The 23,322-nt window shown below is 38.8% G+C and overlaps 2 protein-coding genes across 2 annotated transcripts; one reads left to right on the top strand and one right to left on the bottom strand.

Moving 5' to 3' along the window:
• Positions 1-2,122: 2,122 nt before the first annotated feature.
• Positions 2,123-8,667, bottom strand: leprotl1 (leptin receptor overlapping transcript like 1). Its single transcript, XM_028589374.1, has 4 exons — positions 8,543-8,667; positions 7,763-7,838; positions 6,104-6,290; positions 2,123-4,484 (listed from the first exon to the last, which is right to left on the bottom strand). The coding sequence occupies exons 1-4, from the start codon at positions 8,556-8,558 to the stop codon at positions 4,368-4,370; spliced, it is 396 nt and encodes a 131-aa protein (XP_028445175.1). The 5' UTR covers positions 8,559-8,667; the 3' UTR covers positions 2,123-4,367.
• Positions 8,668-9,551: 884 nt separating this feature from the next.
• Positions 9,552-22,362, top strand: srp72 (signal recognition particle 72). The gene is made up of 19 exons (XM_028589716.1): positions 9,552-9,703; positions 10,229-10,349; positions 11,214-11,334; positions 11,675-11,818; positions 12,234-12,345; positions 12,433-12,464; positions 14,221-14,345; positions 15,146-15,203; positions 15,444-15,575; positions 15,691-15,819; positions 16,903-16,975; positions 17,356-17,420; positions 17,581-17,676; positions 18,082-18,185; positions 18,539-18,616; positions 19,235-19,372; positions 19,524-19,561; positions 19,981-20,140; positions 21,253-22,362. The coding sequence occupies exons 1-19, from the start codon at positions 9,604-9,606 to the stop codon at positions 21,431-21,433; spliced, it is 2,007 nt and encodes a 668-aa protein (XP_028445517.1). The 5' UTR covers positions 9,552-9,603; the 3' UTR covers positions 21,434-22,362.
• The last annotated feature ends 960 nt before the right edge of the window (positions 22,363-23,322 follow it).

Here is a 23,322-nt window from a genome sequence, read left to right as displayed (position 1 = left end):
CTGCCAAGCATTAAGATAACACATCTTAGAAGACTGTGTGGGTTGTTTTCCAGTCTTTGCATATGTAATGTATTTTGTAAATGAATTATTTCTTTAAGATTTTGGTGACATCCCCTAGGCAGAGCAAGAGGCCACACGGAAGATTACAGAAGTTACTTTTTTTAAATATTCTCACTTCTAAGTGTGAGGTTGCTGCTCGTTGGTGCCAGATACGTCTATAAATGAGACACTGCGATTTCACTTTACTCTTCTTTTTTTTTCTCTTCTGAAAAACGTGTTGACAGTGTCTAATTGTATGAGACTTTGCATGTTGCTGCTAATACTTCTACTATCACATGTGATGCCAGCAGAGGGAGACACAGCACAGCTACTCCTCCCAGTCTACAGTCAGGAAAGAATGAATTACTTTGTACGGTTGTGTCTCTTCATTATGAACTTGTACCTCTTTTCACTAAAAGAGAGGGACACGTTTGGAGTTGTTATTATTTATCGGTTATTATACCCACTTGAGATCAAATTGGGCTGTATGTGCCCAATAAATTAAATGAGTTTGACACAGTCATGACGTCATGTGTCTGAACTCTAACCCTAACCCTAACCATAACTTGCCATGACAAAATGACACTTAATAAAAGAAGCGTTATGTCATAAACGTTTATGACTTGTTTATAATGTTTATGACCCGTTCACGACAATGTCATGTCACTCTTATGTAGATACCTTCAAGTAAAGTGTAACCAAATCATCCAATTCACTGGTGAAAATCAAGTTGACTTCCCTTTAATATGAAAGATTTAAAATGAATGAAAATCCTCACCGTCTATGTTTAAAATGTCCTCCTTCTACATTACACAATGAGATGTTTTGACTCTGTTTTTTTTTCTAGTAATGGGCTGATTCTCCTTAGGGCACCGACTGCTGCTGAACAAGACCAACTAACTAGGCCACGCAGATGATATCAGTTCAGCGTATTTCTTGTAAAGCCTTGTAAAATGAGCGAGTCTGTGCGCTTATCTGATCCAGTCTTGCTAGCAAAGTAAATGTATTTGTAGTCATTCAAAAGGAGAGGATGTTCAAAAATGGCGTTTATTAAAAAAAGAAAAAGAAAAAAAAAATCCACCATGCTGACTTCTGCCTCTTGAACAGAAAAAGTAGTAGATAGAAAATGGCGTTGGACACTGGCCGATAAAATAAATAAATACAATATCCCCCCAAATCTGTGAGAAGCAAAGCATAGCATTTCTCTTAAAACAGAAACACAGAGAAACCCATCCCACAGGTACACAACAGATTCTGTCCCGTCAGGGAGTTTTAACGTCAGACTACAAAACAGAGAGTCAGAAAGTCACAAATGGAGCTTATAATTCATACAGTGTCATACAGACGTTCACGCCTCAGGAACACAATATGGAGTTACCCTGCTTGTTAAACCATAGACTGACTTACAGACCCCCACCAGTGGGTAAATCTACTGTTCAGAGCACGTTCAATTAGATTCAAAGTGGTGTTACATAACAATATGCACAAATCATGTTCAGTAGTTTTCAATATTCAGTAACTAAGTTAAATAAAATTTTTTTAACTGGAACTAAAAAAGCTGCCATGGTAATGGTGCTTTTAATACAATCAGTGCCTCCACTGAGGTTGTGATCTCTGGAAGAGTCACGTGACAGACAAAAGAAATGTTACAGCCGAGTGTGAAATCTTAATGCCAATTTGTAGTGCTGTAGTGTAGTGTTAGTTTGTGTTTTTAGCCGTGGATTTCCAATGTTTTTCTCTTCCCATAGTGTTTTTTTTTAACTGATGTAGGAAATACTGTGGGTAACTTATGATTTCCACTTTTTGTTATTCTTCGTAAATTGTAGCTGTTCATGTGAGTTAGATGAGAAGACAGATATTCTAATGTCTGTGCTTTAAGTATTGGTCTGTAACCGGGAGGCGATTAGCTTAGCATAAAGACTGGAAGCAGCTATACATACACATATATATATATACACATACATATATATATATATATATATATATATATATATATATATATATATATATATACATACATACATACATACATACATACATACATACATATATATATATATATATAAATAAAAAAAAAAACCCTATCAACAAAGTTCACTGATTACACAAAGAGATATGAAAAGGACAAATGGTGGTTTTAGAGGGAGTTATGTGCTAGGATTATTTCTAGACACAGTTTATCCAACAGTTAAAACTGAAAGCACATAAATCCATCTGACCAACAATGTCATTTTGTCAAGTTTTTATATATTTGTTTGTGAAGGGATTCAAAAACAGAATAGTGTTGAAGAAAACCTTTAGAGGTGATTTAAGGGCCGTCTCCCCCTGCTTCCAGTCTTTATGCTAAGCTAGGCTAATCCCGTGCATAGCTCCATTAGCACACACGTACTGTATAAGAGTGGTGTCAAGATTTTTATCTAAGGCTTAAAAGAAAAGCAAACAAGATTTTTCCCAAAACTATTTCTTTCTCTGTGGTTTTAAAAATCTGGGGGGGGAAGGGAAGGGATTCTGAATGTGGAAATTATACTGTGGGACAGAAAGTGTGGATATTATGAGTGTTAATTTACTTAAGAGCTTGTCTTCAACATTGAATGGAAATCAGCTGTGCATGGAAACCCAAGGTAAAAGTACATGCTGGGCTGGCCTACAACACATAAGTTGAGAATTAAAAATATGTTTTGGATCTTCCAGAGGGCACATATATTCAAACTGAACCATCTACAAAACCCCCAAAAAACTGAATTAAAATCAGAATTAAAATCAACATCTAAAAGGAAACGTTCAACACTCAACATACCAGTGCTTTACGAGGCAGCGGATGCTAAACTCCTTGTTTAGCTACCACTAATGCAGTTAAACAGGAGAGCCGCACCTGACTGACTGCAGGCTGTAAACTGCTGACAGATTACACAACCCAATTTACATATTTCCTTCACACAGGCCGGAGAACATAGAAACACTTCAAAACAGAACTGTGTTTTTATCATGGAAATGCTGGTGCGAGGAAATGTGACGGCATGTGTGCCAAATCTGGACCTAATGTGCTTCTAGAGAAAAATACATGAATACTAAGATTCTTTTTTTCTTTTTTTGAAGGAGTCACATTTAAAAGCTTAAGGGCTGTTAGTGACTGACCAAGCCTTGGTTATATATTTATTTTAAGTCACCTAGTTCTTAGCTTGGCTCAGTTTCCAACAAGGCTGCTGTTCTCAAGCTAATCCTACGCTAGCTGGCTACTAAAGGCTTTTCATGCTTTCTTGACCTGACCCGGCGACGCTTACCCTTACATAGAGTGAGGTAAAATAAGAGTGAATAAGCAGCCTGCATCCAGGTGGCACCCAGTCAGGTTTAATTTGATCTCTGCGGTTTTTGGATAAATCCTATCCTCTAAGTGCGTGATAATAAATGACTTTTACGGATTGCAGATATTAAATAAACTGAAGAGATAACATATTACGTATTTTCATCATGGTACCAAACAGAAACATAATGCTGGAAAGACAACTGATTTACATTTACATGTAACATGGTTCGAATGATGAGAAGGGTTGGTGGCAGTAACAGCCCAGCTCTCTGACAAACACACACTGATCTTCTAGGCTTTCACAGCTTAGCGATGGTAGCATTACATTAGCAGACAGGTTATTAAAAGTCTGCGTGCTATCAGCTGAATTTTCACCTGCTGTGAGAAAAAAAAACACAGTTTCAATCTAATAAGACTCGAGCCAAATGGAAACGGAGCTTTTCCTCATCTTGAGTGGTGAAATCTGAGCTTGACTGTGCAGATCTACTATCAGAATTCTGCTGATTTACACTCAACTCAGCACTTTGCCTGGAAATGTACCCCCATCTGTACTGTCCGTGTAGAGAAAGATTCTTCCAGAGCTTTTCGGAGTGCCTACTAAATAGAGAAAGGAGCCAAGACATGTTGGGCCTTGTTCGACATTCAATTGGATTCATTGTAACAGGTTTTTTTCACAAATAAAATAAGCAGTTGTTCACCAGCGTTCATCAGCCTACAATGCTCAAAATGAAACAAACAAATTGAGAAAAATTCTAAAACATAGAAGTCAAAAGAGCATAGCTAAAATGAGTAAAAATCCAACGGAAAGTCAACATTTTCCATCCCACTTGTGTCAGTTCAATACGATGCAGGCGGTACAAAAAAAAGAAGAAGAAAAAGAAAGTATTGCACTGGTTTGGTGTGAGTCTATGGATGGGCGGTCATCATATAAATAACAACAACAAGAACCAAACAGTAATACCATAATAATAATTGTAACGCTAATAAAAACAGTTCCGACTAAGGTCCCCCTCCCTCTGCTGTTTTACCACTGCTGCCAACTGAAGTCGTCGTTGGATCCAAAGACCATGAAGAAGCCCATGATGGTCCCGAAGATGACTATGTTACCCGTTAGCACGAGCGCACACGCCCCCCAGGCAATCTGTAAACCAAAGCATTAATAATTCAGGTTAACAAATGCTGCTGTACATGCTGCCAGGCTGCAGTGCATATTTAGGCCAAACTCTAGCGGGTGTCAACAGCAACAGTTTCACAGAATCACTTCCACAAGCTGCTCTACAGTTGTATATTCAGGACACACAGTGGGATGATGACACATTAACAGCAGCCAGTAGCTAAATGCTAATCATGTCGTGCTGCGGCTGCCGCATCTGTCTGCCCTGTCAGCTCCTCTGCTATGTGGTCATTTTAAAAGGTCCCATGGCATGACAATTTCACTTTATGAGGTTTTTTAACATTAATATGCGTTCCCCCAGCCTGCCTATGGTCCCCCAGTGGCTAGAAATGGTGATAGGTGTAAACCGAGCCCTGGGTATCCTGCTCTGCCTTTGAGAAAATGAAAGCTCAGATGGGCCGATCTGGAATCTTCTCCTTATGAGGTCATAAGGAGCAAGGTTACCTCCTCTTTCTCTGCTTTGCCCGCCCAGAGAATTTGGCCCACCCACGAGAGAGAGACATCATGGCTTTCAAACAAGCAAAGTGGCAGTTGGTCAAGGCCACACCCCCACCCTCCACCTTGCCCCCCCTTCTCTCCTCCTCAATAGCTACAGACACAGAAATGGCACATCCTAAGGAAAGCTCATTGTGGGACTGGCTCTAGTGGCTGTAATACTGCACCAAGGCTGAATTTTGGGAAAGAGACTTCAGAAACAGTATAATGGGACCACTAAGGTCTATATAAAAGCATCCAAAGAGCACCATGTCATGGGACCTTTAATGAATTGCCTATCTTGTTTTTTCTCTTAATGTTCTTGCTAGGCAGATTAGCAAATATGATTGCTCTGTACGAATCAGACTACCTGCCGCTGGAGCCCAAAGCAAACCTTTTTTTGTTGCCCCAATAGAGCAAAGGATACAGCTGGTAACATTCAATATGTACGTTATTGTCATCAAATCCCATGAAAAAACACTTTCTGACTTCCATGCCCTCTCTGTGGCTCAAAAAAAGGACAAATATATAAATAATCTCCCTAAAACAGGAGGTCAGTGTAGTTTTTAGCAAACGTTACTCAAACAGCAGGACAGTGCATTTGTTGGGGATTATTTTCAGCTGTGGTTTAATCCACATTTGGTGCTCTAGTGAGTATTTGGGGCAGCAGGACAGGGTATGTGGGATTTTGTCAAAATAAACTACAGTGTTTGTGTTCATGGCAATGAAGTAACATGCAACAGTGTGGCTCACTGGTGTGTTTAATAGTTTTTGGAGCAATGGAGCTCTATGGCACAGAGGGAGAAGTTATATCAGAAATTGAGCCAGCAAGCGATACTCAGTGTTTTACAAAAAGTGACAGATTAAGAGATGAACTTCCAGGTTTAGAATGAGAGGAAAGGTGGCTTTTTTTCAACACGTGTGGTGACATTCTACTCTATGTATGCTTTCAATTACCATTTTTCCAGGAGGCGAAAATATATAAATAAAAATTTGCATTTGTTGTTATATGTCAAACAGATATGTAGCTTTTAAAAGTAATCTTACTACAAATCTGTTTACATTATTCTTGACATCACTGTAAACGGCACTAAGAAGCTTCTGTGACTTACTACTTCAGCTCGTGCGAAGATGATGGGCAGGCCAAAGGCTGAGATGACGATGCCCGTCGTGAGGAAGATGGCCAGCTCTTTGCAGGCGTTACTGGCAGAGTCTGTGTCATCGACCACCCGCCGCGAGATGCAGTAAGGGATGGGAGACAGGATGTAGAAGAAGAGGAGGAACAAAGGCCAGTATTTGCTGCAAAGAGAGAGATGGTAAAAGAGAGAGAGAAATACTGACATCAAGTGATGCAGTCAAAGTGAATTGAAGGCTTAAGGACTAAACACGGTTCAGCACTCAGTACATTAGCTTAAGAATAACTAGTTGGTTTTATAACCTAAACAAGGTCTCTCTTACATTTGGTTATTATAGAGTTGAACGGTTTAACTTAACAGTGTATATAACAGTGAATTTTAAACAGTAAACCATACTGTCAGTAACTATAAACAACAACACAAGTACAACAAAAAAATATACAGACACCAGATTTATCTATGATAAGCTAAAATTGGTTGATAATATCAGTCAGACTTTACTGATAAATATCACTAATAGATGTACAGCCTTATTGCCCTACTGTACATTCTGCTGGACTGAGGCTGCGGTTTAGTATAATGAAAATGGCTTAAATGGAAATGAGATTAAATTACAAGAGCCAGATCTTAGGCTGTAGTTCCAGGTATCATGTTGGGACTGATACCTTGTCAGAGTTGTTTTGAAAAGGCAAATCAACTGTATCCAACCACACTGGAGAGGTGTGGTGTGCTACAAATACACTGCAAATCTTTTGGCACAATCTCAGGGATACATTGGATTACCACCTTTGAATTGAATCTGTATCCTTGATGTGTTTTGTACATTCACGCAAGGCTTGGTTACCAAATGTGCAAAGTGGGGCAAGTGCCCAGTGGCCCCAAAATCCCCAAGATTTCCTGTTTGACAATTGCTTTGTGGTAATTTTAAAACGCTTAAAAATGCTTTATTCCGAAAATTGTGATCCTCTGCTGTGTCAAAATCCAGTTTTAAGACCGTCATTATTTCAGCTGACCTTACGCTTACATGTTAGCCTGGTTTCAGACTTTTGAATTCAAATAGGATTCTGGTGTTTTGCAAACTGGCGGCAATTTCAGCTTGGTTGGTGAAACAGTCCAAATCCAATGAGAGCTTTGTTTACAAGATTAAGAATGGGGACAGTTTCTTAGCTATGTACCTAGCCACATCCATGAAAAACAGAAAAAGTGTGGATGAGACTGTTGTACATTCACTTACAAAAATAACAACCCTTATATCGCTATATATTTTTTTCCAATCATCTTGGAAAATGTTATGTCACTGCTCTGAAAATTATGTTTGTCGTTCAAATTACCATACCACAAATAAAGCTGGAGGGCATTTAATACTCCACCATAAAATACTGGACAAAGTCACTGAAACGGGGAAGAAATAAGTGTTATAAAAGCTAACTTTACTGTTTAGACTGGTGGAAATTGTCTTTGTCTCATCATGTGGCAGGTTAGTATTAGAGAGCCCCAAAGCAGGTTAATCCAGACCTGCATTCACATTTCTAAAACCCTAAACCTGTGATGGGATCACCCAATGTGCATCTGAGTGCCAAGTGTCCCTCTCGCACACAATGACACGCTCACATGTTGTGTGATGGTGGTACTTACTCGTACACAGGGAGGGCACATCCTAGCATGAGGAACATGAGGCCAATGGCCCCTCCAAAAGACAGGCTGATGAGAGCTACAAGAGAAACAGAGGGGAGGATATCATAATGGGAAATATCACATAGCTTCTCGCTAATTCTGTACGTGTGTATCCCAAGACCCTCAACAATCACATCGTAGCAGCAGGGCCCCTGGCTACTGTACCGTTAGCTACCATGTGATGAATCAGCTGATTTCACGTGTAACAGCGACATTTGGAATCTAAGCCATGCTATTAGGGCATCATGTTAAACTCTGAAAGCAATACAGTCAGCGCGGTTGCTTGTTAACAGCAATAAATCCGGGATGCTCAGTTGCAAAAAGCACAGCATCTCAATCAGCGACTGTGTAACGTTAACACAATTAACGTTAACGTTAATGAAGTTAATGTGCAGCTAACATTGGCATTATAACCGTAACTACTACGTTATTATACTATTGAAAGGGAATGGCGTTACATACTGTATTATAATGTAACGTTACATGGCTGCAGTGTTTCAACTAACGTTGATATGCAGTGAAGTGTGTGCACTAAATACCGGCTGCTTCTAGCCCAGGGAAGGAAGGCTATTCAGCTAGCTAATGCTAACGACTGTATTGGCCCTGCGGCTGACTGACTTCACATTACCGTTAGCTAGCTGGACGTGGAAAACGCGTCTAAATGTCTTTATAATAAGGTTATATAAACTGAGCTGGAATTCAGAGGCTTCCTGAAGTAAACGAAAAGTGGAAATGTCTTACCTTTAATCCCAGCCATTTCTCCTGGACAAAAGCTCGACACACAGCCCTGACGAATGACAACAGTACCCCCCTCTTCGGCTATCGAGTTCGACCGAGTCCGAACGAACCTCAAACCCTGCCTGTCGTGCTGCCTTCTAGTGCTACTAGAAAAGTCAGAATGATGTCTGAATGGATGAATGGCAGGGCTGCTTGATTATGGGAAGAAAAAAAATAAATCACAATGATTTTGGTCAATATTGAAAACTCGATTATTTAACTTGATTGCTCATTGACTTTTGTAAAGATGCTGCATTTATGGAACTTAAAAAAGTTAAACAAATCATCAGTGAAAACTTGATCTGTGAAATTTCCATTAATGCTTTTGCCGTTGAACTTTTTGAATTCCCAAGAACACAGTCAAATAATTATCAAGTACATTTTTTTTGTGATCCTTAGGAGCCAAAATCGAAATTGGGATCAAAATTGATTAATTACAAAGCTCTAATTGATAGATAGATAGATAGATAGATAGATAGATAGATAGATAGATAGATAGATAGATAGATAGATAGATAGATAGATAGATGGATAGTAGACAAATTATATAACTTTCTTTTCTTAGAATTTTTGTCTTGCTTTCTTAAATCTTGTTTAATTTTTTTATTTCTCACACAATCACTTTTTTCCTTTGCGTTTTGACTCTTGCGCTGCTGTAACAAGTGAATTCCATCAATGTGGGATCATTAAAGTTCATCTTCTCTTATTCGTACAGCCAAAGAGGTGCTCAAAAAATAATCAACTAACTGCTGCAGCACCTTCCTACTGCCTACTTTGGGAAGCCGAACTTTATGGGTTGGCAAGGAAGGCATCATTTGCGAGCATCACTGCTAAGTGAGAAACCTTACAGCTAATATCTCCAAAATATCTACTTTTCATTCACATTGAAACACCTTGTGGTTTATACCTAATCTTTGTTTTGTGTATTTTATATTTATTTGATTTTAAAATTAATAAATACAAATCTTGTTGACCCGGTAGTGTAAACATTCTGCTTCCGCCGACTCTGAGCCCATTCAGCGAAGATGGCGAGCGGAGGGGTCTCGGTGGCTTCGCTGTGGACTGAAGTTAACCGTTGCGGGCAGAATGGAGACTTTACAAGAGCCCTTAAAGCTCTAACTAAAAGTAGGTACTTTCGTCTGTCCTCGTTGCTCTCAAACGGAACCGGAGCGTCGGTCAGACAGTAGAGACGGCCCATATATTCTGCCTCCAATCAGCTGGCTAAGCTAGGGCCAGCTGCATGACAGCTGTTAGCATGTGGCTAGGCTAACGGTAGTTAGACATCTACATGTCCGGTCTCTCAAACACGTAATTATCTTTATATACCAAAGTTCTGCTCATAATTGTATACTTAGGTGTTGTCGCTACAAATCCAGCTGTTCTATGTTGGGTTTATGTGAAGTTATAAGTTAATATTGTGCCTCCAGAAATGCACCGTCGTTCTCTGATTAGTGACGTGTCCCTAGCCTTGCAGCTAACTGATCGTGGTCAGCAGCTAACCAGCTTTAAGTCAGCTGTTACCAAACCGTTAGAAACGTTTATTGACTGTTGATTCTTCTATTACTGCTGTTTTCAGTCTGTAGCATCTCAGTGTGTAGTAGGCATCTGTTCTTTAATCTGCTGTGTGTTTTTTGTCCTCCTCTCTCGCAGTTCTGCACGAAAACAGGGATGATGTGACGGCCCTTAACTGTAAAATAGTTTGTCTTGTTCAGAATGGCAGCTTCAAAGAGGCGCTGAATGTAATGAACACACATTCAAAACTACTCGGCAGGTAATCAACTAATTCACTGTGTGGTTATGTATGTTCTTAACTTCTACACGTGTTGATTAGTAAATGTGCATTCTTAATATTTGCACGGGAACATTGATCTGATTAAACAGACAGGAAATTATTTCTTGAATCATTTTTATTTCATTTTTTTAATCACGCAAAATGCATGCTAAAACTTTTGCTCATTGGTTTCCGCTTCTCAAATGTTAGGGTTTACTCACTGTCAAGTGATTGTAATGGAATATTTGGGGAGGGGGGTTGGACTGTTGAACAGACAAGAAAAGACATTTGACATTTTATACCATTATAGAATAAATGTTTGATTTATTATTCAAGTTTCTTTGTAGAGCATGGTCTTGTACAAAAGCAGGTGGAAGTGCATAATTGAGTGAAAACAGTAGATGATAAATTGTAACTTAAATACAGGCAGATAGCATGCATAATATATATATATATATATATATATATATATATATATATATATATATATATATATATATATATATATGCGCACACATACAAATGCAAAACGAAATATCTTGAATTTGTCTTTTTAAAACAACATGGTGTATCTGCAAACCTCAAATCAGCAAAAAAATGCCTGTTCCATACTAAATACATAAGCTCTAAAGCTCTATCTAATATGTTAAAATAAAAGATCGACAAAGTCATTGTTAATTCAAATAAAACCATGTAATTTGGTTTGCTGTCAAAACACTTAAATAATATCATAACTTAATGAAACCTTTGCCATACTTGTTTCATGCTTTACACATATAACTAACACAATACTACAATGCTTCCATTTCTTGCTGTTGGTTCCATCTCAATATTGAAATCATTTGTATTACTCGTCTTTCTCAGTGATGTTGTGTTTGAGAAGGCGTACTGCGAGTACCGGCTGAACAGAGTGGATAGTGCCCTGAAGACCATTGAGGCTGCTCCTGAACAAACAGACAAGCTGAAGGAGCTATATGGTCAAGTGGTAAGGCTGAAGAAAATCATATTATTGCTGGATACTTTTGATTTTTAGACTGTATACTTTTGAGGCTTTTATGCCCACCCCCTTGTTGATGTGGAGCATCTTACAAAACACATAATTTGTCCTTACGATCTAGGATATGACTGACATGAGCTCTGAAAATGCTGTGTATTTTTTTTGCCTGGAACTGCTGAATATTAATAATGAATATCTTTCTATCTAACCATTTAACATGTGATATAGTTTATATAGAACATAAGAACCTTTTGAAACCACATTTGGACAATGATTTGACACGGAAACACTCCTTCTGATTGGAGCTGTCTCTCTTTTCTTTTTCCAGTTGTACAGACTGGAGCGCTACGACGACTGCAAGAGTGTCTACACGGATCTGATCAGGAATTCCCAGGATGAGTACGAGGAGGAGAGGAAGACCAACCTCGCTGCTGTGGTGGCTTCTATGAGTCAGTGGGAGGAAGCTCCATTGGTAAGCACTCCTAAAAACATTCTAATTTGGGGCTTTTTGAAGCCACTGTGCTGCAGTTTATGAGCTTTTCTGTGTTGTTGATCAGGTCTTTGTTTCAATCTTGAAACTGATAAGGAACAACATAAACTGATTGCAAAAGTGTTAACATTTCTGTACATCAAGCATGTTTAAAGTCTGGAACAGTTCGTCTCTCTTGAGTGCTGAACATAACAAATGTCTCGGGAGTCATGCTTACATTCAGCTTATTCTTCATCTGTTGTTAACTAGTGTGAACACCAGAGAAGAAGAGCTCGGACAATTCGATCATGCTCTGCTCAGTTACTGAGACTAGAGTCAGACTGTATCTGTCACCAGGCAAATGACTGTGCAATTATTGTATTATATGAATTTTAACTTGTTATACTTTCTTTTGCAGGAAGATCTAGGTCTTCCCGAGTCCACGTACGAGTTGTGCTACAATGCTGCCTGCGCTTTGATTGGCCAAGGACAGCTTACAGAGGCACTCAATAAACTACGACAAGCAGAGGGTCAGTCCCATTCTGTTCTGACTTCTGTCAAGTTGCTATTTTATTCATTCTCGATTTAAATTTAACTGATTTGTTTTTCTTTCGCAGAGCTTTGCAGAGTCTCATTGGCAGATGATTCTGTGAGTGTTGCTTTTTTTCCCCCTTCTAAATCAAAATTCATCAAATCTCATCCATTTTCAAGGAAATTGAGTTTTAATTTGTAACCTCTTCATCAGACAGTGGACGATGTATTAGAGATGACCTGACACACGTTGTGGAACTTAATATTTTTGTAAATTGATCTTGAAAAATCATGAAGTGGAAAATAATAAAAGGGTATTAACTGATATAGTTTAGGACTTGTTAAGCTTGGAAAAGGCAAAAACTAATTATGGAAGTCCTTAACCCTTGTGTGGTGTTTGGATCTGTGGGACCTGTTTTCAATGTTTGCTAAAAGAAAAATTATGCTGTTTATTATTTCTTCTAACTCAAACTCATTGGCTCATTTAACCCTTGTGTTGTCTTCCCATCAAACCTTTTTTCGACGTTTTTGACGTCTTTGTTTTTGCTTTTTCCAACGTTTTAAATTGTGAAATTTTTCTTCTCCACATTTTCAGCACCTATTTCTACGTCCCATATTTTCTGACATAAAAAAAAAAATTTGAGGGTTAATTGTAGGTGCTATGAAACTATGTTGTCTTTCTGCACCTGCTATTCCCACACAAAGTTACAAAATTGTTACATTTCAAGCACTTTCACCTGTTCTGATTAAGTTCTAAGAAATAAGCACCAATAATGATCCAAAATAATTTTTCTTATTTTGTCCCAAAAAACGAATATGATCATATGATCATAAATGTGATCTCACAGGGGTAAATGGCAAATATTAACAGTAAATGATGTATATATCATTGGTAATTGAGCTAAGGTAAACATTGGTTAAGTATTTTTACATACATTGATATGGCTTTATTGTTTTAAAAGCCTAATAATGAGGTGGGTCCACCAGACCCGGGAACACTGTGTAACAAAAATATGAACACCACACAAGGGTTTATCTTGTCACTAATATATATTTTTTATCTGGAGAGTGAAGTCAGTTTTCCATTTCCAGAACTAGTCTGGATTTGAAATTGATATTTGTTTGAGTTGCGATGTTACTAAGGTAGACGATGGTGTGAGAAGAAAACATTGACACAAGACGCTAGAAATTGATCAAATAGGAATTATTATGGTGTTTTTCTTCAATTTGCAATCAATCCCCGTTATATTTAACCTGATTCCGCCAGATGGATTGCTTCGCATTTGCTCGGCATATCCATCTGGGAACTTTCCGTTGGAGAACTTTTGGGAAGGGGCGGAAATACTGGTTAGCTGATTGGATGAACCATCTGTCTATCACCTATGTTGGTGATAGACGGGCCAAATCAACCAATCAGATCCACGAAGCGTATGAAAATACAACCACAAGCCCGCCCCTGCTGCTGCAGGCAAAGCATAGCTCGTTAGCTCAGCATGCAAACATGTCGGTAAAGGAGATTTGCCGTTTGTGTAACGAGAATTTAGGAATAAAAGACACCATTTCAGGTTCACTGACCATATTCCAAAAGAAGGATCCAAAAGAAAAAAATCATTAGCGAGCGGCTACCGCTGTCTGAAAATCCTGGTTAGCTGATTGGATAAACCATCTGTCTATCACCACCTAACCCACCTCAAAACCAACGCTGATTGGCCCGGTCGTTTGGCTAACGGCTCCAAATTTTCTCTGCCTCAAGATGCCAGACTGATCTGCGAGTGGAAAACTGGAGCTTGCGAGATCAGGACGGTCTCACGAGGCTACGTTATATTAATTCCCCCCAGGATAATCCCTCTGATTGCTGGTTTGTCCCTTTTCAGGATGTGACTGAGGAGGACATTGAGTCAGAGCTGGCTGTCATCCATTCTCAGATGGCGTACATCATGCAATTACAAGGTCGGACAGACGACGCTCTGCAGCTCTACAACCAGGTCATCAAGCTCAAGTGAGTGCAGGGATCGCATTTCATTTCCTCTCCGAACCACAATCCGATTTATTGGCCAAGTATACTTACATACACAAGGAATTTGACTTCGGTAGGTTTTAACTGTCTATACATTCAACAAATAGACATGTAGTAGTAACACACTTTACAATAGAGACAACAATATACATATAGGCACATATCAACATACAAAAATACAAATAAAACCACATCAAGACAAGTACACATGGAATGGGCTGTAAAGTGCAAAAAGTAATAGTGAAAAGTAGTGTGCAAGATGCATATTGGACTGATAAGTATGTAATGTGTAGAGAAGTGGGTGAGTGGCCAAAGTGGGGATGACCCCACTTATCAAGTGTTTAGTAGAGTGATGGCAGTGGGAAAGAAGCTGTTCTTGCGTCGGTTGTTTTTGTGCGCAGGGATCTGTAGCGCCTGCCAGAGGGGAGGAGGTTAAAGAGTGTGTGCAGGATGTGTGGGGTCTTTGGTGATGTTCTCTGCCCGCTTCCTGGTCCTAGTCCTGGAGAAAGGGCAGGCGGGGCACCAATGATTTTTTTATTTTTTTTCCCCCAGCTGTCAGAATTGTGTATTGTAGTCTGCGTTTGTCCTGTTTTGCGGCTGCAGATGAAGTTGAAAATAATGTTGTATTCTATTTTGAATTTGTGTTGTGATGGTACTCACAGTATGTACATTTGTGCCAGAAACAGTTTAACAGGCATGTCCAAAGTCCAAACATAAGTTGCACTTTTTTTTAGTAGTATGTGTCAGCAGATGGATATTCAATAATATGCTCTAAATTGCAGGCCATCAGATGTAGGGCTGCTTGCTGTGACTGCCAACAATATCATTACAATAAACAAGGTGGGTGTGTGACAATCTTACAAACTAAAAAATGTCATCATAAAAGTATCATTGTGATCTCACTGTAAACCTCCAGACTTACTCCCTCCCCAATGTGCACCGCCGTGTCCAAAATACTGAATACAACACACTGTAAAAAGAAAAAAATCTGTTCACATCTATCCACAGATGTCAAATCAGAAAGTAAAATTCCAAATGGATGAAATGTATTTTCATTTAAGCTCTGTCTGTTTTTCATAGGACCAAAACGTGTTTGACTCCAAGAAAAAGGTGAAACTGACAAACGCTGAAGGTGTAGAATACAAGCTGGCAAAGAAGCAGCTGCAGGCCATTGACTTCAACAAAGCCCTCCTGGCCATGTACACGAACCAGGTAGCTAAACACTGTCATGATTCACATTACAAAGATAACAGTAATGGCAGATTTTTCCGGAATTTTAGATTTCATTACTGATCATCGTTGGTGCATCTCTGTGTGCCGTCAACAGGCTGACCAGTGCAGGAAACTATCATCCAGTCTTCAGTCTCAGAATCCGGGTCACCCGCGGCCGGTCCTCATCCAGGTTGCTCAACTGTGCAGAGAGAAGCAGCACAGCAGGGCCATCGAGCTGCTCCAGGTAGAAATAACCCACACTGCTGTCTGTCTGACTCGCATCCTAAAAACAAACAAAATCCTCCTACTTTTCTTTCTGATTATGTAAAGGTCCACGGGTAAAGTAAGGCACCAACCTTGCTGAGGTTTCATTCCCACAGAAGCTAGCCATACTAAAAATATTTATGTACATATAGTATTGACAGAAACTTTTAAACACCCAGCCAATGGCTTTACAGTTACTGACACATACACTCCATCCATCCATCCATCTTCGTCCGCTTATCCGGTGTCGGGTCGCGGGGGGAGCAGCTCCAGCAGGGGACCCCAAACTTCCTGGACACATACACTAATTTCACAAAATTTAAAGTGCTGATATTATGCTTTTTGGCCCTCTACCCTTTCCTTTATTGTGTTCTGTATCTTTTTTTTGTACATGTTATAGGTTTACAAAGTGAAAAAGCCCAAAGTCCACCCCACAGGGACTTACTGTACCATCTCCAACAGAAAACACTGTTCACAAACTGCTCCAAACAGCTCTATTGTAGTCCAGCCTTTACTTCAGAGACAAACGTGCCCTCATACTCTGCTTCTGACTGGCTAGTAGTCCTTACCTAGCTACTGAGCATGTGCGACTCCCAACAAAGATGGAACGGAAGTGAGATGCCTCACTCTGTAGCTTAAACAGAGAGCTCAACACACAGGATGAAAAGAGGAGCTGCAGCAATGTGCAGTACAACAAAAATATATATATATATTTTTTTTAAATAAACCATGTAAACCTATTCTGATATAACCTCTAAATACAATTATGAACCTGAAAATGAGCATAATATGAGCACTTTAAGCTAATGTTACTCTGTGCCCACTGTCTGTAGCTCCAAAAAATATTAAGTGTAAGACGTGACTGGATTAAGTTATACTAGTATGATTCTAGATTGTTTTTTAGGAACTCATGCATCCATAGCTGCAAGCCTAATTGGTCTGTTAAGCAGGATTCTAGAAAATGTATTTAGTTCTTGTTTAGTGAAAAGTGATGCCAGTACTTATGTTTTGTATGCATTCAGTGTTTTGTATTTTCAATCGTGGCTATTTTTTTTTTTTCCAGCAATTCTCAGACCAACATCCAGAGAGTGCATCTGGCATCAAACTGACAATGGCACAACTCTATTTAATACAAGGTACTGGCATATATTTACATACAGATACTACTCTCCTACTTTCACTCTCTTAGGACAGGATATCAGTTAAAAATGTTCCAGTTTCCTATAATAAACGCATAAATAGCATTGTCAAATTTAAAGCATATTTTGTTGTTAAATATGTATTCAGTTTTTAATCAGAGTGCTTAAATATTCAGGAACAAGAAGAACGTACAACTTTTAATGAAAGAATGACATTTTCAAAAAAAATGTGATGCCTCAAACTTTAGTTTTCTAGAAGTAAGCATTAGTTTCTAGTGATTTTAGTTTGATAATATGTAACATGGGCTTTTATATGGTCACAATAGCTGCATTTGTGTTCTAATACTCTGTTTTGGGGTCTTTCTTTTGGTCCTCAGGTCACGTAACAAAAGCTTGCGATGTTCTAAGGTCCATTGAAGAGTTCAAGCACAAATCGGGGATGGTAGGTCTGAAATGAAAACAATACCCGGTCTAGATACATTCGTGACCATTTTTGTATTACAACGTTGTCTCTTTCAATTATGGTTAACGGTGAAAACTCTTTGATTCCGCTTCAGTCAACTCTCAAAGCGTCCATCTAAACTGTGTCTTTGACTCCTCAGATTTCAGCTCTGGTAACGATGTACTCCCACGAAGAAGACATTGACAGCGCTATTGAGATTTTCAAACAAGCTATTGAACACTACCAGTCTGAACAGGTCTGTGGCCGATGTTCAGTTTTGATCTCACAAAAATCTGTTGCACGTTGATATAACACAATAGGGATTCTTCTGTGACTCGTGTGAGTCTTCCTGTAAACTGGGTAGCCACTTACAGAAACTCAAAGTGTATCAACCATTGTCAGGGAACAATGCACTGTCACTTAAACCCTCTGTATTTGATTGACGGGTAATTGCAGGAAGTGCAGTGCAGAAACATTACAGCATTGAGTGCTTCATAGAAGAAAAAAGTCAAAGCAGAGATGCAGTCCAATTTTAACAATTGTTGCCAGTCGCCACTTATGCTGTAGTTGAGGCTGAGGGCAATACTTTCATCTGACAAGACACGGTTGTGATATGTGAATGTTTCCACTGTGTAATCAGCCTGCCCTTCCTCCTCCACAGCCCGGATCTGCTGCACACTTGGCACTTGTACGAGAAGCTGCCAATTTCAAACTGAAGTACGGACGGAAAAAAGAAGCCATTAGTGATCTGGAGCAGCTGTGGAAGTGAGTTACAGCCCTGTAAATCTCTCTCTCTCTCGCTCTCTCTCTCTCTCTCTCTCTAAAAAAAGCAGAACACACAATATTGTCGGCATGACGTAGAGCAGCTCATATGTTTATCAAGTTCTTAAACAGCATTCCAATTTGCATACAGAGCAGGAAAAAACAGAAATTATAAGATGAATAATTAAACTATGTGAATGCAAAGCATTTAATCACTCACATATTTGTGCAGCACATCTGTGAGTGAATGTGCAACCTTTAAACTTTCCAGTTTTTGCGTTGGTCATTTTTACTGCAACAGTTGTTGAAATTCCTGAAACAGTGAAGCTAACTTTGTTTAATTTTTCTTGAAACAGGCAAAACACCAATGACATCCACACACTGGCACAACTCATCTCAGCGTATTCTCTGGTGGACACGGATAAAGCCAAATCGTATCCTTTGACCTTTTGAAACGATTGAAGACCCTAAAGCTGAAACAATGTATTTTTATGTTTTAGTAATTTGCAATTTGGTGCTCGATTAATTGTCAATGATTTTCAAGCAAACGCACCCAACATTTTACTGAGTTTAGTTTCTCAAAGGTGAGGGTTTGCTGTGATAAATGAAAATCCTTGTTTTGGATTGATGATCAGATAAAACAAGGAATATGAAGACGCAACCTGGGTTTTTAGGAAATTATATTAGGCATTTTAGACCATTATTGGTCACGATAAAACTGAGATTAGCTCTCATATTCAAGGTTATGTTCTGCTTGTTCAACAGTGCTGTTAAACACATTCAGAGAGGATTTGATATTTTCTTTCTCAATTCTTATCATTTTGGTGCTGGTGATTTTCCTTTGGGGCTGGCTGAAACCTCTTTGGGGGGAGCCAAAAAAATCCTCTATGCAGGAAAAACCCTGCAAACTCCTGTGTAACGTTGCCTTCCTAGCAATGCTAATGCAAAAGGATTTAGGATAGGACTCTCAGATTACATTATGACGGTGCAAATTAAAGTGTACATTTCAAGGGCCAATGTAAAACCGTTGTGTCCTTAGCATTCCTCTCCAGCCTCAGCAAGCATCTACCATCCGCAGACATGATGGCCTTAAATGTGGACGTGGACGAGCTGGAGAACTCCCACGGAGCCAACTACGTCAGGAAAAAAGCTGCTAAGGTCACAGGAGAGAACCTTCCCAAAGAACAAATGTAAACACCTTATTACTCCACATCGGTCTTGTTATGTTCACAACATTTTCTCAATTTAAACAAGTTTTTGTGTTACACATGTATTGAGCAGAGTGAGAAGGATGAGCTTTTACTTCCTTTTTAATCTAAAATGTCTGTGTTCTCTTCACAGCCAAGGAGAGATTAAGAAGAAGAAGAAGAAAAAGAGAGGTATGCCATTAATCAAACATTGTTTTGGGGACAGATTATTTCCAAAATAATAAATGGCACTTGCGCTCAAGAAATGTTAAAGTAAAACAAGCAGTTACTATTCAAAGAGTCTGTATTTCCTCTGTTCCAATAGCCCATTGAGTTATATTACGTGTTGCAGCAATTACATCTTTCTTAGTGACACTTTTAAGATGATACTGTGAACGACTACTTTTAAAATGGAAATAATCGGTGAACACTTGACCTCTACGGGCCACCAGTAGGAATTACAACAACATTCTAAAGCTGTTTTCCTCTTATACAAGATGCGTTCAAAATAATTCATTATGCAGATAGTTAATGACCACAGAGGCGTCTCATTTATTTACTCTGAGCTGAGCGCCACCCTTCAGTGATTTCCTCCTGTTCTCTTCTTTTAGGCAAACTGCCCAAGAACTACGACCCCACGGGCACCCCTGACCCTGAGAGGTGGATGCCCATGAAGGAGCGTTCCTACTACAGAGGCAAGAAGAAGGGAAAGAAGAAGGAGCAAATAGGAAAAGGCACACAGGGAGCAATGGCAGGAGCTTCGGCCGAGTTGTGAGTAAAAAATCGCATGTGTACTTTATGCACATAACTTTCGAGTGGAGTTTACTGGGTGCAATTTCCTGTAATTGAAACCCCATAATCAACTCCACTAATGGAGGAAAAGCACTCAAGATTGTCCTTTTTGTTTCCCTGCCAATGAATCCTCAGTGGAAATGTCCAGCTGCTGTGCAGAAGAAACAGCTTGTGTGTAATTTAGGCCAAAGTAGAAATCCATATGCTAAGACATGTCAGAAATGTCTCTACACCTGGAAAAGTGAGGCAGCGTCAACAGACTGCTAATTTGTTATGATATAAAGTATCTCAGCTCTCAAAATTACCCTTTTAATATACATTTTACTGAAATTACAAAATCACAAGGGAATCCTGTATATAAGCAAATTATAGTTTGCCCCCCCCAACACACACGTTTCTGAGTTGCATAGTAATGTTTCTACAGAGATCTTAGCAATGCTGAAGGAATAGGTGTTTGATAGACAAGTGATTAAAAACAATTTTGATAATTGATACATTTATCTATTCATTTAACTCATTTATCAAGAAAATAAATACCAAATATTTGTTGGTTTCAGCTTCTCAAATGTGAAGATTATTTGCTTTTCACTGTTTGCCATTGTAGATTAAATAAGCAATTAGTAGAAGTCATCTTAGGCTGTATTCACTATCTTCAGACTTTTATAAACAAAGTGATATTAAAAATAATCAATAGCAGCCTTCGTTGACCGTTTTAAGGAATAGTTTGTTTTTGAAATATGCTTATTAGCATATCTTGCTTTTCGTGTCTGTATGCTAAGAATGGAAACTGGTGGAATGCAGCTAGCCTGACTTGGTCCAAAATGCAATAATCTACCTACCAGCACATACTGTATATCAGACATGAGAGGGGGATCAGAAGAAAAGGGGTGCCTTTATTTAACCCAGTCCAACTATTCCTTGAAAGTACTTGAAGGGCATGGAGTGACACGTGGCATTAGGTTTTCCACACATCTCATTTCAACTTGTTTGAAGAGCTTACCGGTGTATTATAGGTTCAAAATGTTCCCAGAATTAACAAATATTTCCTTGAGAGCAATCTCTGACACGGTTTTTGCTCTTCCTCTGTTCAGGGATGCCAGTAAAACAGCCAGTAGCCCCCCTACCTCCCCCAGACCAGGGTCTGCATCCGGCTCCTCTACAGCCGCCGCCAGCAACGTGGTCCCCCCACGGCAGCAGAAACCTGCAGCCTCGGGGGCCACACGCAAGAAGGCACCACAGAAGAAGAAGAAGGGAGGCAAAGGAGGCTGGTAGTCAGAGGGAAAAGCAACACATCAGGCAGAGGGGCCATGGGATACTCTCTCTCACCAAGAAATCATACGCTTTTCTCTTTTTTTTTATGTTTCAAGTTAAATTGAACTTTTTGTTCTGGCCATTCATTTAAATATGTGAAACCAAAAGCTCCCCTTTGCTCTTCTATGTCATTAATTTGTGGTGTTAAAAGTACAGAAGAGGCTCTGGTATTTAAAGGACAGTTCCACTGAAATTAACTTTATGTAGTTATGCAAAAGCAGATTTTTTCTTAAAATGTTTGTTTTAACTTTCTTTTTACGTGGACCTTCTGAGGTCACAGTGAAATGTTAACAAGTTATTTTTTTCTTTAAATGGTCAGATGAATGAGAAATGCTTTTTCACTGGTGCTCTTTTTTTATTATCAAAATGTCCTCCTGTATTGTCCTCCTGTAATGTGTCAGGTTTTCACAGAGACGCTCTCTAAAATATGAAAATAGATTTGTTTGGTAGATCCAGCAAACTTTTATTCCATGAAGTTTCAACTAAATCATTAAAATCATGTCCCTACTGACTTCAAGACCTCGGTTTCATTTACTTCTGTGCCATGTCGTTTTTTTTCCTTAATATTGTTAATCATGCAGTTAGGAAAACATACTACTTTTGCAAAGTAACTTAAAGTTAAATTTTGGGAGAACTGTCCTTAATATTTCTTGGGTCTGAGTATTAGGATATACATACTCTGGCTATTTGCTTTCCTTTAAACTGTCTCTTCACTTTCAATCAGCTGCCACGATGCGATGTTAAAGAATATTTATTTTTGAATCCCTGTGTTGGTCTAAATTCAAGCAAATAATTTAAATTCTTACATTTAATTCTGTCCGATGCATGTTTTAAGACCAAACGGGTGTCCCCTTTTGTTAAGTCTTAATAAAACTCTCAATGACACATGACCCCTGTGTTTCCATTTAACTAGATAGCTACTACTTGAACTGCATTAGGTTTTTTTTATTTTATTTTAAAAGGTTGCATTTGCATTCAATGTGCAGTTGATATTTCATTTAGGTAAAAAGGAAAGATGGCAAGTAGAGCCCCCTGGGGGTATATGTAATCTATTGATTGAAAACGTGCACATGATTTCCACATCAGTTAAAATGAGCCCTTTTAAAAAAAAAAAAAAAAAAAAAAAATAGAACCGAATATGGATCTGCCCTTCAGAAATGAAAGCAGGTAAATATAATTTTGTTAAAGAAATATAAACCAGCTCGAGAAAATGCTAACAAGCTAGTGTCTGGAAACACTATGCTACAAATGCATACTGACAAAAAGCCAATTTTGATGAATTCACAAGTTGTAGAACTAAACTAAGATCCTAAATCCTTAACAATGAATTAGGTTGTTCTAATTCAGTCGCGCTCAATATAGACAAATAGAATGAGACAGAAAAAACTTATTTCTCATTATCTTGATGATTTTTTTATTTTTTATTTTAACCTCTAATCGCTATATTCTAATTTATGAAGAGAGACTCTCACTATCTTTGGTAGATGTGATTAAGGTCACGCTTTTCCCCGGCCAAATAAATGTTAGGTATATTTTATTTTAGGAGCCATAGGGAAAAAGGTAAACATATAGGTTATGTAGTTAACTTTGGGGGATTATAATTATTATCAAATTAATCCTAACCAATAGAGATATATTAACTTTACTCCAGGCATGTAAAGGGACTAAATTGTCCTATTGGACCTTTTTCACAGCAGACATTTTGACTAGTAGGAAAAGCACAGCTGAAATTGATAACCTTAATGATGGCACAGTTCCATCAAGTATCCCAGTAAGCTATTTCAGTGCGTCATCATGCACAATACCAGGGCCTTTCCTAAGTGGAATGCAGCCATCATTAGTGATTTTGA

The sequence above is a fragment of the Perca flavescens genome, chromosome 10 (assembly GCF_004354835.1).
Source record: "Perca flavescens isolate YP-PL-M2 chromosome 10, PFLA_1.0, whole genome shotgun sequence".
Classification (NCBI taxonomy): domain Eukaryota; kingdom Metazoa; phylum Chordata; class Actinopteri; order Perciformes; family Percidae; genus Perca; species Perca flavescens.
This window is presented reverse-complemented; position numbering and strand designations above follow the sequence as displayed.